Raw genomic sequence first — 19,814 nt, 5'->3', positions numbered from 1 at the left:
ATTTATTTATTTATATTTATTTTTGGCTGCGTTGGGTCTTCATTGCCGCACGCAGGCTTTCTCTAGTTGAGGCAAGTGGGGGCTACTCTTCATTGCGGTGCGCGGGCTTCTCATTGCGGTGGCTTCTCTTGTTGTGGAGCAAGGCTCTAGGCACGCGGGCTTCAGTAGTTGTGGCACGTGGTCTCAGTAGTTGTGGCACACAGGCTTAGTTGCTCCGTGGCATGTGGGATCTTCCCAGACCAGGGCTCAAACCCACATCCCCTGCATTGGCAGGCAGATTCTTAACCACTGTGCCACCAGGGAAGTCCTGGCATGATATATTTAAAGTGCTGAAAGGAAAAAACCTACAACCTAGGATACTCTACCCACAAGGTTAACATTCAAAATTGAAGAAGAGATAAAGAGCTTCTCAGACAAGCAAAAACTAAGAGTTTATCTATATGAAACTGACCTTACAAGAAGTGTTAAATAGTCTTAAGTGAAAAAGAAAAGGCTACAATAAGAAATAAGAAATTATAGGCAGAGGAAAATCCCACTGGTAAGGGCAAATATATAGTAAGGCTGTGGATCAACCACTTAAATAAGCTAGTATGAAGGTTCAAATACAAAAAATATAAAATGAACTATAGCTAAAATAAACATTTAGGGATAAACATGAAGATTTAAAATAGGACATCAAAAACACAAAACATGGTGAGGGGAGTAAAAAATCTAGAGCTTTTTGAATGTATTTGAACTTAAATGACTGTCAACTTAAATCAAGTAGATATAGTTATAGGTCAACATGTATGAACTCCATGGTAACCACAAATCAAAAACCTACAATAGATATACAAAAACTAGAGAGAAAAAAACACAAACACAACACTAACGAAAATAATCATTCTCAAGTGTACATGGAACATTCTCCAGGATAGATCATATCTTGGGCCACAAATCAAGCCTTGGAAAATTTAAGAAAATTGAAATAATACCAAGCATATTTTCCAACCACAACACTATGATAATAGAAATCAATTACAAGAAAAAAAAACTGTAAAAAACACAAATGCATACAGGCTAAACAATATGCTACTAAACAACCAGTGGATCACTGAAAAAATCAAAGAGGAAATCAAAAAATACCTAGAGGCAAATGAAGATGAAAACACACCGATCCAAAATCTAAGGGATGCATCAAAAGCAGTTCTAAGAGGGAAGTTTATAGCAATACAATCTTAGCTCAGGAAACAAGAAAAATCACAAATAAACAACCTAACCTTACACCTAACGCAACTAGAGAAAGAGAAACAAAAAAACCCAAAGTAAGTAGAAGGAAAGAAATCATAAAGATCAGAGCAGAGATAAATGAAATAGAGATGAAGAAAACAATAGCAAAGATCAATGAAACTAAAAGCTGGTTCTCTGAAAAGATAAACAAAATGGATAAACCTTGAGCCAGAAACATCAAGAAAAAAAGGGAGAGGATTCAAATCAATAAAATTATAAAGGAAGAAGAAGAAATTACAGTGGACACCACAAAAGTACAAAAGATCAAAACAGACTACTAAACGCAACTATATGCCAATAAAATGGACAACCTTGAAGAAATGGACAAATTCTTAAAAAGGTACAACCTTCCAAGACTGAACCAGGAAGAAATAGAAAATATGAACAGACAAATCACAAGTACTGAAATTGAGACAGTGATTTAAAAACTTCCAACAAACAAAAGTCCAGGACCAGATGGCTTCACACGTGAATTCTATCAAACATTTAGAGAAGAGTTAAAACCTACCCTTCTGAAACTATTCCAAAACATTGCAGAGGAAGGAACACTTCTGAACTCATTCTATGATGCCAGCATCACCCTGATGCCAAAACCAGACAAAGATACCACAAAAAAAGATTACTGACCAATATTACTGATGAACATAGACGCACAATTCTTCCACAAAATACTAGCAAACAGAATCTAACAATACATTAAAAGGATCATACATCTTGATCAAGTGGGATTTATCCCAGGGATGCAAGGATTCTTCAATATCCACAAATAAGTCAGTGTGATACACCACATTAACAAACTGAAGAATAAAAACCACATGATCATCTCAACAGATGCAGAAAAAGCTTTTGACAAAAATCAACACCCATTTATGATAAAAACTCTCCAGAAAGTGAGCATAGAGGGAATCTACCTCAACATAATAAAGGCCATATATGACAAATCCACAGCTAACATCATTCTCAACAGTGAAAAGCTGAAAGCATTCCCTCTAAGATCAGAACAAGGCAAGGATACCATTGTTGCCACTCTTATTCAACATATTTTTGGAAGCCCTAGCCACAGAAATCAGAGAATAAAAAGAAATAAAAGGAATCCAAAGTGGAAAAGAAGTAAAACTCTCACTGTTTGCAAATGACATGATACTATACATAGAAAATCCTAAAGATGCTACCAGATAACTACTAGAGTTCACCAATGAATTCAGCAAAGTTGCAGGATACAAAATTAATACACAGAAATCTCTTGCATTCCTATACACTAACAACAAAAGATCAGAAAGAGAAATTAAGGAAACAATCTCATTTACCGTCACATCAAAAAGAATAAAATACCTAGGAATAAACCACCCAAGGAGACAAAAGACCTGTACTCTGAAAATGATAAGACGCTGTCGAAAGAAAGCAAAGATGACACAAACAGATAGAAAGATATACCATGTTTTTGGATTAGAAGAATCAATATTGTCAAAATGACTATACTACCCAAGGCAATCTACAGATTCAATGTAATCCCTTCCAAATTACCAAAGGCATTTTTCACACAACTAGAACAAAAAATTTTTTAATTTATATGGAAATACAAATACCACAAATAGCCAAAGCAATCTTGAGAAAGAAAAACGGAGCTGGAGGAATCAGACTCCCTGACTTCAGACTATATGACAAAGCTACAGTAATTAAAACAGTATTGTACTGGCACAAAAACAGAAGTACAGACCAATGGAACAGGATAGAAAGCCCAGAAATAAACCCACAAACCTATGGTCAATTAATCTATGACAAAGGAGGCAAGAAAAAACAATGGAGAAGAGACAATCTCTTCAATAAGTGGTGATGGAAAAACTGGACAGCTACATGTAAAAGAATGATATTAGATCATTCTCTAACACCATAAACAAAAATAAACTCAAAATAGATCAAAGACCTAAATGTAAGGCCAGACACTATAAACCTCTTAGAGGAGAACATAGGCAGAACACTCTTTGACATAAATTGCTGCAATGTCTTTTTTGACTCACCTCCTAGTGTAATGAAAATAAAAACAAAAATAAACAAATGGGACCTACTTAAACTTAAAAGCTTCTGCACAGCAAAGGAAACCATCAGCAAAACAAAAAGACAACACACGGTATGGGAGAAAATATCCGCAAACAAAGAGACTGACAAGGGGTTAATCTCCAAAATATAAAAACAGCACATGCACCTCTATGTCAAAAAACAGAGAACCCAATCAAAAAATGGGCAGAAGATATAAATAGACATTTCTCCAAAGAAGACATAAAGATGGCCAAAAAGCACATGGAAAGATGCTCAACATCACTACTTATCAGAGAAGTGCAAATCGAAACCACAATGAGATATCACCTCACATTGGTCAGAATGGCCATCAGCAAAAAGTCTACAAACAACACATGCTGGAGAGGGTGTGGAGAAAAGGGAACCCTCCTACAGTGTTGGTGGGAATGTAAATTGGTACAACCACTATGGAGAACAGTATGGAACTTCCTTAAAAAACCAAAAATAGAACTACCATATGATTCAGCAATCCCACTCCTGCGCATATCCAGAGAAAACCATAATCTGAAAAGACACACGTACCCCAATGTTCACTGCAGCACTATTTACAATGACCAAGACATGGAAGTAACCTAAATATCCATTGACAGAGGAATGGATAAAGAAGATGTGATACATATATATAATAGAATATTACTCCGCCATAAAAAAGAATGAAGTAATGCCATTTGCAGCAACATGGATGGACCTAAAGATTATCATACTACAAAGACAAATATCATATGATATCACTCATGTGAAATCTACATTAAAAATGATACAAATGAAGTTATTTACAAAAGAGGAACAGATTTACAGATATGAAAAACAAACTTATGGTTACCAAAGGGTAAGTGTCAGGGGGAGTGATAAATTAGGAGCCTGGGATGAACACAGAAACACTAACATATATAAGATAGATAACCAACAAGGACCTACTGCATAGCACAGGGAACTCCACTCAATATTCTGTGATAACCTATATGAGAAAAGAATCTAAAAAGGAATGAATATATGTATATGTATAACTGAATCACTTTGCTGTACACCTGAAACTAACAAAACATTGTAAATCAACTATACTCCAATAAAATTAAAATAAAAAAAGAAAACCATCAAGCCACAAAGAGACTAAAAGTCGAAAAGAGAAGAACTACAAAAACCACCAGAAAAAAAGTAACAAATTGGCAATAACTATATACCTATCAATAATCACTTTAAATGTCAAAGGACTAAAGCTTCAATCATAAAAGAAAAACAAAATGAGACCCATCTACATGCTGCCTACAGAGACTCAGTTCAGAGCTAAACACACACATGGACTGGGAGTGAGGGGATAGAAAAAGATATTCAGTGTAAATGGAAATGAAAAGAAAGCTGGGGTAGCAATACTCACATTAGAAAAAAATTAGACTTAAAGTCTATAATAAGATACAAATAAGGGTATTATATAATGATATAGGGATCAATACAGGAAGATTCTATAACGTTTGTAAACATATACGTACCTAATATAGGAGCACCTAAAATACAAAGCAAATATTAACAGACAGGGATAAACTGACAACAATACAATAACAGTAGGGAACTTTAAAACCCCACTTACAACAATGGACATATCACCCAGACAGAAAATCAATAAGGAAACAATGATCTTAAATGACACATTAGTCCAGTTGGACTTAATAGGTATCTACAGGACATTCCATGCAAAAACACCAGAATACACATTCTTTTCAAGTGCACATGGAATGCCCTGCAGCATAGATCACATGATAGGCAAAAAAACGAGTCTCAACAAACTTAAGAGAGTAGAAAGTATGCAAGCATCTTTTCCAACCAAAAGGGTATGAAACTAGAAATCAATTACAGGAAGAAAAATGTAAAAAACACAAACAAGTGGAGATTAAAAAAAAAAAAAGGGTCAAAGAAAAAACCAAAGAGGAAATCAGAAAATATCTTGAGACAAATGAAATTAAAACACAACTTTCCAAAATCTATGGGATGCAGCAAAAGCGGTTTGAAGATGGAAATTTACAGTGTTATGGTCATATCTCCAGAAACAAGAAAAATCTTGCTTTTCTTGAAGAATAAAATACCTAGGAATAAACCTACCTAAAAAGATAAAAGACCTATACTCGGAAAACTATAAGACACTGATGAAAGAAATTGAAGATGACATTAACAGATGGAAAGATATACCATGTTAATATGTTGGAAGAATTAATATTCTTAAAATGACCATACTAACCAAGGAAATCTACAGATTCAATGCAATCCCTATCAAATACCAAGAACATTTTTCACAGAACTACAGCAAATAATATTAAAATGTGTATGGAAACACAAAAGACCCCAAATAGCCAAAATAATCTTGAGAAAGAAGAACAAAACTGGAGGCATCACACACCCTGACTTCATACTATACTACAAAGCTACAATCATCAAAACAGTATGGTACTGGCATAAAGATACATAGGTCAATGGAACAGAATAGAGAGCCCAGAAATAAACCCATGCACTTATGGTCAGTTAATCTTTGTATAGATGTCATAATCTACAACAAAGGAGGAAAGAATATACAATGGAGAAAAGACAGTCTCTCTTCAATAAGTGGTGGTAGGAAACCTGGACGGCTACATGTAAATGAGTCAGATTAGAACATATTCTCACACCATATAGAAAAATAAACTCAAAATGTACTAAAGACCTATATGTAGGACCAGAACCCTAAATCTCCTTGAAGAAAACATAGGCAGTACACTCTTTGACATCAGTTTTGGCAATAATGTTTTTTGTATCTGTCTCCTCAGGCAAAGGAGACAAAAGCAAAAAATAAACAAATAGGACCTAATTAAACTTACAAGCTTTTGCACAGCATAGGAAACCATCAATAATAATGAAAAACAACCCATTTAATTGGAGAAGATATTTGCAAATGATATCTCTGATAAGGGGGTTAATATCCAAAATATATAAAGACAACATGGATAAACCTGGAGGGTATTATACTTAGTGAAGTAAGTCACACAGAGAAGGACAAATACTGTATGTTTTCACTTATATGTGGAACTAAAAAATAAAACAAACAAATGAATATAACAAATCACAAACAGACTCATAGATATTAGAGAACAAACTAGTGGTCACAAGTGGGGAGAAGGGTGGGAGGATGGGCAGTATAGTGGAAGGTGTTAAGAGGTACAAACTACTAGGTATAAAATAAATAAGATACAAGGATATAATGTAGTACAGGGACTATGTTCAATATTTTATAATAACTTTACATGGGGTATAATCTATAAAAATATCAAATCACTATGTTGTACACCTAAAACTAATATAATATGGTAAATAAACTATACTTCAATAAAAAAGAATATGTTGATGAAAACAAACAAGCAAAACAAAACAAAACACACACAAAAAAGAGATTCTAAGTAAAAGAAGCTAGACACAAAAGAGCACATATTGTATAGTTCCATTTAAATGAAATGTCCAGAAGAGGCAAATCTGTGTCTGGGGGTGCCTGGGTCTGAGTATGAAAACAAGGAGTGACTGCAAATGAGTACAAGGGATCTTTGGGGGATATAAAAACATTCTAAAATTGAACTGTGGTGATGGTTGCACAACTCTGCAGATGTACTAAAATCATGGAATTCACACTTAAAAAGAGTGAATTTTACAGTACATAAAATTTTATATATTAATTTTATAGTACATATAGTATACTTTGATAAAGCTGTTAATAAAAGATAAATGAGGGATGTATGAAACAGCCTATGATATTTCAGATTAATCAATGTAAAATTATAATTGGAAAAGACAAATAGATGATTGACTCAGCAAAGAAACCTCAGATATGTATCACAGAATTTAATGTATAGCATATATTATTTTTATTCAGTGGGAAAGAAAGTAATATTTAATAAATATTGTTTTCTAAGTGGCTTTAAATTCATAAAACAATACATCTAGGGACTTCCCTGGTGGCACAGTGGTTAAGAATCTGCCTGCCAATGCAGGGGACACAGGTTCAATCCCTGGTCTGGGAAGATCCCACACGCCACAGAGCAACTAAGCCCGTGAGCCACAACTACTGAGCCCGCATGCCACAACTACTGAAGCCTGCGTGCCTAGAACCTGTGCTCCACCACAAGAGAAGCCACCGCAGTGAGAAGCCTGCACACCAGAATGAAGAGTAGCCCCCACTCGCCACAACTAGAGAAATCCCAAATGCAGTGACGAAGACCCAAAAATAAATAAATTAAAAAAAAACAATACATCTAGACATCCATATTACACCCATAAGTAAATTCCAAATGATTAAATAGTTTAATGTAATATAAACCAAGGAAAGTTAAGAGATAATATGTACAGTTGAGTAGTTAGAGAAATTCTTAAATAAAACAGGACAGCTACACGCTATCAGGTAAAAGGCATACATATTTGACTATGTAAATAGTTAAACTTTTATATGACAAAATAAATAGACAAGTAATAGATTATCAATATTTGCAATATAGATTACAAACTACTATTAATATTGCTAATGTATAAAATAGCGCTAATGGACAAGAAAAAGACAAACACAGAAGAGAAATAGCCAAAAGATATGAATGAGAAACTTACAGGAGAGTAAATCCAAATGGTTAACAAACACAGGAAAAATCAGTAACACTCACGGTAGTAAGGAAAATGTAGAATAAGCTAAACAAAGACACCACTTTGTACCCACCAGAAGGCAGAAAGTGTTTCTTTAATGTTTTTTCTTTTTTTTTTTAATTGAAGTATAGTTGATTTAAAACATTGTGTTAATTACTACTGTACAGCAAAGTGACTCAGTTTTATATATATATATATATATATATATATATATATATATATATGTTCTTTTTCGTAAGTTTTAAATGATCTGTAACAACTGTATCTGGAGAGTATGTAGGGGAAAACTACACCTATTCACTACTTAGGATGTGTGAACATTCCAGAAGGCAATCTAGCAACATATATTCAAATTAAAATACATATCCACATTGATTTTAGAATCTCATTCCTGAGAATCACCCCCATATAAATAAAAGCATCCAAAGTTTAAGGATTTATATACAAATATGTTTATTGAACTATTACTCATTATGACAAAAATCTGGAAGCAAAGGTAATGCCCAACTAAAAGATAGTTGTATCGATTATGGCATATCCTTACCATGGAATATTAGGCTACGATTTGAAAGACTAAATTAGAACTAAACCATTTGACCTAGATTAATATGCCCCTGGTATTGCTGAATGAGAAAAACAAGATAAAACCTACATATTTAAAGGGAGTTTAAAAAACAGAGAAGCCATGTATATGTAAAAATGAATGTGTATGTAAAAATGAATATATGTGTATATGTATATATGAGCACTTATATATGATTATATGAGCATGGAGAAAATTATGAAAGAAAATACTTTTAGTTAACATGGGTTCATGGAAAAGGAGGTGATGTAGTTGGAGGGAGAATAGAAATTAGGGAAAAGGGAGGTAAGTAAAAAAGAAAAAAATAAGACTGGACTACCATGAAGCACTATACATGAAATGATCTCATAAAATTGTATATGTGTCTTTATGTATATAAAGATTTAAAAATTAATTTAAAAATGTCAAGTCCACACTCCTTGGCCGAACATACTTAAAATAATTTTTCACAAATTATCTCCGTATTTTTGAAATAGAAATTAGTGGGTTATTATTGTTATTTTAAATTCAAATCCCCTAATTATCTTTTCTGATTCTTCATTTCAGCCCAAGTCATGTTAATTTTGAGTGCTGGAAACTAGTAGAGTAACAGGAAGGGATGAGCATGAGAAGAATTATGTGTTTTTTCCATCAGAAAAGGAAGAGCTTGGGTGAGGAGAGCACTGTGGAGGTCGTTTTGAGTGGTTTGGAGGTTCGGTATGCTGTCCTCAAATCCTCCCAGTTATAAGTGTTCAACTCTTGATCAGTTCTATATGCAGCCCAATATTATAGTTCATTCTCACAGGGTTGTAATTCAGCAAGCCAGAGAATCAACCTCTGACTTTGGCTTTAGGTCGTCTCTGAGCCGCAAGCAGTAAGGTCAAAATTTCCAGATTTGAACTTGTCTTGCTTGAAATTATCCTTCATTCTTAATATTTTTATCCCCACCATATCGAATGACAGCAGCAGCTTCTTAATCACTATAGTTTCATTCTCGGTGGGTGCATGATTTTAGATAATCACAGGTGGTAAGTATACATTTGCCATTGAATAGCGTCGTGTATATGTTCCCATCAGAGAATATAAATAGAAGATTTGCTATCTTTTGTAACTCCTTGTATATTAATTAATCAAAAATAATCCCACTGGGGGTCAAGTGAAGGACATAATTCAATTTTTAGTGCCAATTTGAGTACCAGTTTGACTTCTTTGTTTCCAACCAACATAATTAGAATTTGGTTCACACTAATAAAGAAAAGGATGTTCTGCAAAGTACCAGACGCAAGAAAGGGTTTGTGAAAATGGACTCTGGATTCAGACCTACTGGTTTGAAATTCCAGTTCCCTTCACCTGTAGGCAACTTTTCTGGTTCTCAGTTATTTATTTGTAAAACAGGAGTAATAGTACTTAGTTCATACAAGGTTGTTGAGATAAAGAGGATTATATGTGTAAAACACTTAAGATAAGGGTCTTTATTAAAAGTTTGCTATTGTTATTTTGCTTATTGAAAAACCTCCTGGGAGGAAGCCCACTGGGCATGGAATCACTGGAGATCTCAGTAGCAGGAGAGCCTGGGCAGTCTCTTGTTAGGAGGCAGGTGTAGAATGATTGGCGTTTCGTGGGTCACATGATCTCCTTGTGGTGAGTGTGGGGACACGGGGCACCATGGGGAATCCCACTGGTCTACACAGAAGGGGAAGTGTTAATTTCCCTAAGCAAGAGTGGTGTGCAGTTAAAGTAGGAAGGATAAAATCATGCTGGGCAGGCAAAAGTAACAGGTGTTTTCTACAACACAAATATATAAACAATATGTTGTAAAATTACCTGACCCACTTCTCATCCTCTGAAGAGGGCTGACCATTAATCATCCTATGAATAGAGCTTGCCGCCTTCTTAAGCATGTATTAAGATTCTGACACATATATATCTTTTAACATCTGGCATGATGGTCAATCAAGAAATAATCCCTTGTTTCTAAGAACACTACTTGCAAGCTGTGATCAGACCAGTATTATATCAGTGAATGGAAGTCATCCTTCAATACAATCCTCATGTATTGAAGGATTTAAGAACACTTCTAATAAAGATGTTTCTAAGAACGCTAAAAAAACTTAATTTCCAGTTATGTATTTTGTTACAGAGTAGTTTAGCTTCTCCATGGTCCTGTTCCTCTGGTCCTCTACGTGAAAAAGTTAACATATCTTCTTAACATTCTTCCCATAGCTGCCTTCACCTCCTTGTTCTAAAGGCTATAGATGAGGGGATTCAGCATGGGAGTGATCACACTGTATTGTAAAGGGAAGATCATCTCCAGGAGGAACCTGAGGTTGGCAAAGAGATAACTGAGGAAACCTGAGCCATAGAACAGGATCACTGCAGTAAGGTGGGAGGAGCAGGTAGAAAAGGCCTTGCTTCTTCTGCCTGAGGTGGACCTGATGCTCAGGATGGTGGAGACAATGCAGATATAAGAGAAGAAGATTAAAATTAAGGTTCCAAAGTAACGGAAGACAGAAGAGCAGAGCAAGAGTGTGAAATTGGTGGAGGTATCAGAGCAAGAAAGATGGAAGAGAGAAGACAGCTCGCAGCTGAAGTGGGGAATAGTTTGGTCCTCACAATAGTCTAAATTGACAGCCAGAAGGATGTTGATGACAGCATCAACAAAGGCCAGGCCCCAGGAGCCCCACACCAGCCCAATACAGAGCTGGTTGTTCATCACCTGGCCATAGAGCAGAGGGGAGCTTATGGCTACATAGCGGTCATAGACCATCCCAGCCAGCAGACATGTCTCAGTGCCCCTGGTGGCAAACACAAAGAAGGCCTGAGCCAGGCAGCTCTCTACAAAGATGGTTTTACTTTCAGAAAGTAGATTCTCCAGCATCTTGGGGAGTGTGACAGATGAATGGCAGACGTCCAGAAAGGAGAGCTGTCCCAAAAAGAAGTACATGGGTGTGTGGAGGTGGGGATCAACTCTGATAACCAGCAGCATTACCAGGTTCCCCAACAGGGTCAGGAGGTAAATCATCAGAAAAAACATGAAGAGCAGAATCTGGGTCTGAGGGTCAACAGAAAACCCAAGGAGGATAAACTCACTGAACATGCTGTGGTTTCCCATAGTGATAAAAAGATTTACCCTAGGAATCCAAGAGAGAGAGACATTAAAACTCCTTTTGCACCTCCCAATTACCCCACTGACTTAGCCCTCTTGTTCATATACATCATTTCACAACTGTACTGAAAACCATGTTCACATATTCCTAAACTAACTTCCTAATCATCATGATAACTTTGATATTGCTGGATGGCATTCTACAACCCCTCTATCAACTCCCTATGTAAATTTGTAGACCCTCATCTTATGTCTCTAGAGGTTTCTTTCTTTTATTTTTAAGATGGGTATTAATACAAAGAACACTTTGTATAGTCAGTGGAAATAGAGAGAGAATTTATTGATGCAGCAGAGTAAGAGGTAAAGAGCAGAAGTGTAGTCCTTGAGAAAGGGAAAAGGAATGAGATCCAGACAGCACAGGTGGAGTTTTGTCCATAGATAGGAGGAGAGGCTCTTTATCTTTTGTAAATAGGAGGGAAGTTATAGAGAGTGGGGACTGAGGCAGCTAGCTTGGAGGATTTTATGGCTGAGATATGAGAGACTTTCTGATTGCTGCAAAGTTTTTGAAGAACTGTGAGATGAGACCATGAACAGAGTTTGCTTATCTATCTGTCTACCTACCTATCTATCTATCTATCTATCTATCTATGTATCTATGTATCTGTGTGTGTACGTATGTTGTGTGGTTTTAGCGAAGTGGCGGTGAGGGATTTTGATGAACCAAGAATACAAAACTCAGGTATACCAAGTGGAAAACTAATTTACAGTAGGATTAACTGGTGATATATTTGCCTACTTGAGATTCTGTGACCAATTTGGACAAGTGTGTGGTTGTCACAGTAGTATTTAGCTGCTTAAGCACATGTGTGGAGCAGGCGGATATTTGGCTTTAAATGGGGTTTGTTTTTTTCCAGGCATATGCAGTGATAAGGAAAAAAAAAAGAGGTAGGGAAGAAAAGCATGCTTACAAAGTGAATGAATCACAGAAACAAGGCTGTGCAAGGAATTAAATGGGGGGCCAAGCAGAGGATTATGGCTAGGGCAAAAGTCATATAGTCATTGGTTTGGGTTTGAAGAATTGCTTATGTAGGAACACTAGGTTAAGCAAATTTTAAGATTTGGAGATAGTTGTTAGATAGAGGGATGCTTGAAATTCAGATTTTGTAGGTATAAGTACTCCTGATGACAAAGTGATGGGCATTATTGTGGGAGTAGGTGGCTAAGATGAGGTAGAAGATTCAGTCTCTGGCACCGTAGAGGACAAAGTCTAGGTTGCTGAGTTAGTGTGGTGAGGATTTTTTTCCTGTTTTGTTTTTGTTTTTTAATTTTACTCCATTTTCTTTAATGATTAATTATTTGAATTGCAGATTTAAGACTGTTGTTGATGAGGAGAGAGTTTAAGGCATGAAGAGTGGGAAATGTGTTCCTAATGTCCTACCATATCCCTATCTGGGCTGCTCTCAGCTGCTCCAAGATAAAACACAGGCTTTATGCCTGAGGTTCAGTAAGTGCAGCGGCATGTTGCCAACATCCTGCAATTTAGAGACAGACATGTGTTGTATAACCCAGTTGTGTCATTTACCATCTGTTTAACTTTTGTTATATTGTTTGTTCTTTTAAATCATAATTTTTCCACATGTAAATTGAGTAAACCTGGGGGAAGTAATATATATCTTACATTTGGAAGGACTGAATTAGCTTATACATAAAGAGCTGGAAACAAGATTTCTGACATGCTGTAATTATTAATGCATACCAGAAAGAGGAAGAAGAAGAAGGGCATTTCAGAGGAGTAGATCAAAGCATGTTAGGGAAGAGATAATATGAAGCCTTATTGCAGAAGAGCTGTCCCTAGACCTGGAAGCAGTGTTTAGCTGGAGAACAGTGAGGAGATGAGTCTTCAAAGGGAAGCTAAGTCTCTTAGGAAGCGAGAAGAGAGGAAGGGAGTATAGGGAAGAAAGAAGTACTTCAAGGAGTAGGTTAGGAGGGGACAAAGCATCAGAGGATTCAGTAGAACATTTTCATGCTCTTGGCTTCTCTTGGTGGAAACAGTATCCTGGAGCTTTGAGTCAATAGGTGAAGAGATCAGAGATCAAGTGATATTCATTAGAAAAAGATGTAGCTTAACTTCCCAACTCTGGGAATAGACATAGTTTTCTTTCTAGGCAGCTGAGAGGGGAGAAGAAAAGAAATACATTAGCTCAGGCTCCAAAAAGCATGTTATTTGTAGAGAAAGTGTTCAGAATCTTATTTGAACTCTTACCCCATCATGGCTTTGAAGAAAAGAAAAGAGAAATATCTTGAAAATTTCAAGTTCTTGACAGGTTGTACTAATTTCTCTCATAGTGTCTCAAGCTTATGTGAGTCAGTGAGTACAAGATCATGAGTTCACACATTTTCCTCAGTGACTCTAAATATGTTGCTGATAGTGTTATCTGAACAAAGGATTCTGATGTCTAGACAATTAAAAGAGCAGTTGGTTTAGGCTGAACTAAGGAACCCAGAGGACTGGTTCAATAATCTATATCCCTAGAAGTTACAGCTTGAAGCTAAAGTCTAGACTCATTTGCTAAGAAGCTTGAACTTTTAAAAAGACATAAGGGATTTTCTCATGTGTGACCTTTGCAACTTGTGAACTGAAACAATCAACTTGAACTCCTAGATGAGCTTTCCTGCTAGTCTGCTGGGAACCGAAGAGAGGAAGGGTAGGAGAAGGGAATTTGGAACCTGCGAAGAAAGCCAGAATTTTCCCTTAGGGACATACAGGCCATGTGGACCCTCAGAGAATTCACTTGGGATCTGAAACTAGACTCACAGCTAACCTCCAGGTTAGCTTCTCATGTGTATGAGAAATTCAACTGGATTTAATGTTAATCAATATTAATATTAATCAAGTGAGGTAACTTTTAAAAATTAGTATTGTATTATGCAAGAAATAGATGATGATGGTAAAGTGTACAAGCTGAACATAAGCTTCAATAGCTTTCCTGTTATTTCCCCTATTCTTATTTCTCATAGATCAGGGAGCCAATAGGGGAGAAGTATCCAGTTGTTAAAGATATCTGGTCTAACTATACCCAGAAAATATCCATAGGAATCAGAATGGTGCTGGCTCTATGAAGTACAGGAACAGCAATGACATTTTTTGATGCCAAGGAATTACTGTTATCTCAAGGGCTAATATTAAGTAGATGTCAAGAGGTTTTCATAATTTACTGTATGTGGTTTTCATAATTTACCTGGGTAAATGGCCCCATCTCACTTTAGTAAGGTGGGAAGAAAGGTTCATGTGTACATCTGTGTAAAAGTATTCTTTGGGACACCATTTATAATAGCAAAGAATTGGAAACACCACAGATACCCATAAGTAGAGACTGGACACTCACACAATGGAGTACTTTTAAGCTGTAGAAAGGAATAGGAAAGATCTCTATGTATTGCTATGGAGCGATATCCAGGATATATTGTTAAGTAAAGAAAGCAAAATGCAGGGTGGTCTAAATAGTATGCTAACTTCTGAGTAGCAAGCACACACCCATGTGCATACAATACACACAGTTTAATTTTCAAAAAAGAAACATTGGAAGTATAAAATAAAAACAAAAATGATTACATGTAGGAGGATGGAGAAAACAAACAGGGTGGGGGAAACAAGGATGAAAGTGACACCGCTTTGAATGTACTTTGTTTTATAGTATTGACTTCTGAATTTTATAAAATAAAAAAGATTAAATTTAAAAATCCTAAAATTAAAAACTAAAACAAATGAGCTTAGCTGTATATCAAAGTAGTGACATAACCACAATGGAAAAGAATTATTTCAGCTGACCTTAGATTGTAGAATTTTGACTGGGCTGACTCATTGAGAGATTATTTCATTCAGTAGTATTATTATTAGTAATAATATTGGTATTGTTTTTGAAACTATTAGATGTACATTTGAAAGATAAAACAAATATTATGCTAATATTGTTAGGAATATATAGTTCAGCACAAGAACAACGTGAGACAATATAAAATCAGAGTTTTTGTAATCTTAAATTTGAGTTTGAAATATTTATGAACTTGTTACATTGTTTTCTGCTTTAAAAGGCTCTGCCCATTGAAAAAGCCTAGAAGTTATGATACAGTAGTAGTGCTCACCTATGGTACCCTGAGTTTGGTTTCCAAATACTATTAAAGGAACTAGGATTCCTTAGAAAAATGGCTGATTACAGGTTTAGGACAGGAAGTGCATGTAATAAATCTGGGATTTTTTTGTGTGTGTGTGCCAGAAAGTAAGAAAGGCATCAAAGCCTATTATCGTCATCAGAAGGTCACAGCAACCAGCCCACGGGCCAAAAATGGAGTATTCTAATGAAAGTTAACGACTGAAATTGATTAAAACACATGAATATGTAAAAAGACATGATTTAATGACAATGTAAAATCAATCATTCAATTAATCAATTGATTAAAGAACAGAAAGAGAAAACTCATTGGACATCAATGGAGGCTGCACTGAAAGTTTATAATTAAAAAAAATGAAATAAAGTAGTTGTCATGACTTCTGGTATGAATCACATTTCAGAGTAATCAAAGAAACCCTAATGGTTATGAAAACTTACTTTTATTCAGATGAATTCCAGCCAATAAATGCAGAAGAAATAATAAAATTAGAAAATTACCATTTTGAAACTTCTAATGAAATAACTGCTACAGGCAATGGTCATAAATGGTTTATAAATATATAAGTAAATATCTAAGTAAAAGAAGATTGGGGAACTTTACAATTAAGAGATGTGATTATCATCACCTGAACCCACAGATCAATTCTGTCATCAAAGTAAGTAGAATAACCAATATCATATTTCTCTTGATGTAATGCAACATGAAGTACACAACTCCACTTATGAAGATTTTTAAGAAAGGACTCAAGTCTTAAGACAAAGTGTGTGACAGGACAAGGTAAATAATATAACAATAAATCAAATCGGCTAAATCCAGAATGTACATATTCTGCAGGAAAATTGTATGGATTTCTCCAACAAATAGCAGCAGTCACAGTTTTCAAATCTGCTCAGAAACTGTGAAGACTCCTGCCTTGGCAGTGAAGTAAGCTTGTTGTAGCATGCATTACAGACCTGGTTCTCCTCTTTAGTAGGATCTCCTGAATCCATCACCTTCTCTAGTATCTGGCTCTGCTCTCAGGAATATTCCTTGTCCATTATCCTGCACAGCCACATCTGAGGTGAGCACTGGAGAGAACGTCCTTCTTAGCAGCTGCAGAGCTTTCACTGCTTGCTTTTTATTGACACCTGGTGCTTCAACACCTAGAATTTTCTTTAGGGATTGATCTAACACTGGTTTTTGTGAGGCAAGCTTCTAGTCCCTGTGTAGGTAATCATAGCTCTAAATCTTGAATAGACTTGATTTTTAAGTCTGAGGACCCTATTATCTTAATTTTACTTAGCAAGCATGATCTGCATCACCTCCCCGTACTCTTCTTAGTTGGGCTACCTTGAGGCTATCTGTTTCAACAGGCTTAAGTGAGAAAGTAACGCTCAAACCTTGTTTTGCCAGTAGGTTTTTGTCTTTTTTTTCCCATTGGGGTATAGTTGCCTTATAATGTTGTGTTAGTTTCTGCTGTACAATGAAGTGAATCAGCTATAGCTCATGCAGCTCAATATCAAAAAAACAAACAACCCAATCAAAAAATGGGCAGAAGACCTAAATAGACGTTTCTCCAAAGAAGACATACAGATGGCCAAGAGGCACATGAAAAGATGCTCAACATCACTAATTATTAGAGAAATGCAAATCAAAACTACAATGAGGTATCATCTCACACTGGTCAGAATGGCCATTATCAAAAAATCTACAAACAATAAATGCTGGAGAGGGTGTGGAGAAAAGGGAACCCTCTTGCACTGTTGGTGGGAATGTAAATTGATACATGTTTTTGTCTTTTTGTGTGGAAGGAATTTAATCTTATCTCCTATTATGGCCATTGCACCAAAACCAATGCTTACCACTGTATCAGTTTCAGATAGAGAAGTAACCAATATTTCACTCCTGCAAGACTCTAAATTACAGAACTCTCAGTTAATATAGATTAACTATAGGCAGAAGTTAACTTGGTAAACTGTATTTCCTTCCATTTCTGTTTGCAGGCAGGAGTCCTAGCCAGAGTTTATTTCTCATAGTACTTTGCCAAAATTGGCAGAAGGCAGTCAACACCCACCAATATCTTATATTTTTACTATCATTTCCTCTAATGTTATGTCATCAGTCAGCACGTGGGCTCTGTCTTTCAAGCTGCCACAGATAAAACTTTGGTCAAATAATTTACTATAGCTTAACCAATGTGTTGCACTTTCTAGTCAGCAGTCTCTAAATCTTTGCTGCCTGTTGCTTGACTGCCAAACCTATGACACATATTATAGGTTTTGTTACATGGAGCACTCCACTTCCTGAAGTCAAATTCTATATGCCTTAGGATAAAATTTATTTACAAGTATCTGAGACCAAAATGATAATAGCTTAAACAATATAGAATTTTATTTTTGTCATGTAAAAGTCTGAAGGTAGCAATTCAGGGTGGGTATGATAGCTCTATTGCCCCAAATCTTCAGCATCTCAGCAATTTATATTTGTACATATATAGTGACCTCCATTCCCAAGTCATGTAGTGGACAACATGGGTATGCTAGCTTCTGCATTATACATGCAGTCTAGCAACAAGGAGAAGGTATAAGAAAGAAGTGCAGAATGGCAAGAGACAGCACTCTTTCAAGAATGACTCCTTGAAACTTTCACTGTATACCTCATTGGTCTGATTTTAATCACATTGTCATACATACCTGCAAGAAAGACTGGCTAAAGAATTATTCTGTATATACATGTGCCTGGATAAAGAACTGTAATAATTCTGTGATGAGGCAAAAAAGGATAACAGATATTTGGTGACAACAAGCAATTTCTACCACAAACAGGGCATACTATTAATATAAAATGCAAAAAGATAACCAGAAAAGAAAACTATAGAATAATATCTATTATGAATAATGATGCAAAAATTCTGAGTAAACTATTAGCAAATGGAACATAGCAATGTATCAAACTAAAATTCAATAAGACCGAACAATGGTTAATGTCAAAATGTAAGGATGGTTCAATATCAGGAAGCTTACTACCAAAAACATGACGTTGACCAAGATGGCCTTAATGTTTCCTTCAGTTTGACTAATCTTTAGATGAGCTGTTTCCTGCCTCTAGGTCCCTGACCTCCCTTTTCTTAGAGCTTTTACTTTTGAAAATTTGTCATTATAAATCATTTCTCTGCCCTTTTGTGATGTGAATATTTTAAAAGGCTTCCTGCCAATTTTAAAACCCAGGAATGTCTGGGAACCATCTCTTTGAAATGTAATCATCAAAAAAGATAAGCAGCTACCTCTCCATTTCTGTGGGAGGGTAGGAGCCTGACTTCTAGGGCACTTTGGTCTAAGTTGTAAATCGACCTCCTGTCATGAAGACACAAGAAAGTTCACTTTTCCTTTGGGTAAAGCCAATTAGCAAACACAGATGGCCTACGATCTCCCAGTCACCCCAATTCTTAAAACCCTACTGCCTTTTGTTTCAGTGGAGTTGAGTTCAGACTCAGTTCTGGCCTCTCTTACGCTATTGCAATAGCTTTCGATACAGCTTTCTTTGCTTTTTTCCAATTTTTCTTTGACAACATCAATACATCAAAGGAGTAAAACTGTACACCAGTAGTAATAGGTGCTGAAAAGTAATTTGTAAAATTCAGCATCTATTGATAATAAACAGGAATAGAAAGAAACTAAACTAAAATAAAGATATCAACAATTACAGGAAATATTATTTTAAATATGAAACACTAAAACAATATCAGTTAAGTTCAAGAATAGGCCAGGGATTCCCATTGATACCATTATTAAATATTATTTTAGAAGTTTTCACAAAATAAAAACAGAAATGAAATTACTATATGAATATTGAAAAAGAAGACTATAAGGTATTTCATTTTATTCTCCTGGTTGTATAGTTGCATGTCTAGGAAACTTAAGCAATTACAGTAAAAGAAAAACAAAAGAGTTAATAAGATTTTGGTACTCTGGCTTATTGCATCCATTGGGTTCAGCTGCAATCACAGAA

At 35.7% G+C, this 19,814-nt stretch overlaps 1 protein-coding gene across 1 annotated transcript; it reads right to left on the bottom strand.

Moving 5' to 3' along the window:
• Nucleotides 1-10,793: 10,793 nt before the first annotated feature.
• LOC133101053 (olfactory receptor 8S1-like) lies at nt 10,794-11,663 on the bottom strand. The gene has a single exon (XM_061205634.1). The coding sequence runs from the start codon at nt 11,661-11,663 to the stop codon at nt 10,794-10,796; it is 870 nt and encodes a 289-aa protein (XP_061061617.1).
• Between the last annotated feature and the right edge of the window lie 8,151 nt (nt 11,664-19,814).

The sequence above is a fragment of the Eubalaena glacialis genome, chromosome 11 (assembly GCF_028564815.1).
Source record: "Eubalaena glacialis isolate mEubGla1 chromosome 11, mEubGla1.1.hap2.+ XY, whole genome shotgun sequence".
Classification (NCBI taxonomy): domain Eukaryota; kingdom Metazoa; phylum Chordata; class Mammalia; order Artiodactyla; family Balaenidae; genus Eubalaena; species Eubalaena glacialis.
Note: the sequence above shows the minus strand (reverse complement) of the source record. Positions and strands in the feature narration are given on the sequence as shown.

Coding starts and splice junctions, on each gene's coding strand:
- LOC133101053 (XM_061205634.1), bottom strand. CDS start 11,663: ATGGGAAACCACAGCATGTTCAGTGAGTTTATCCTCCTTGGGTTTTCT.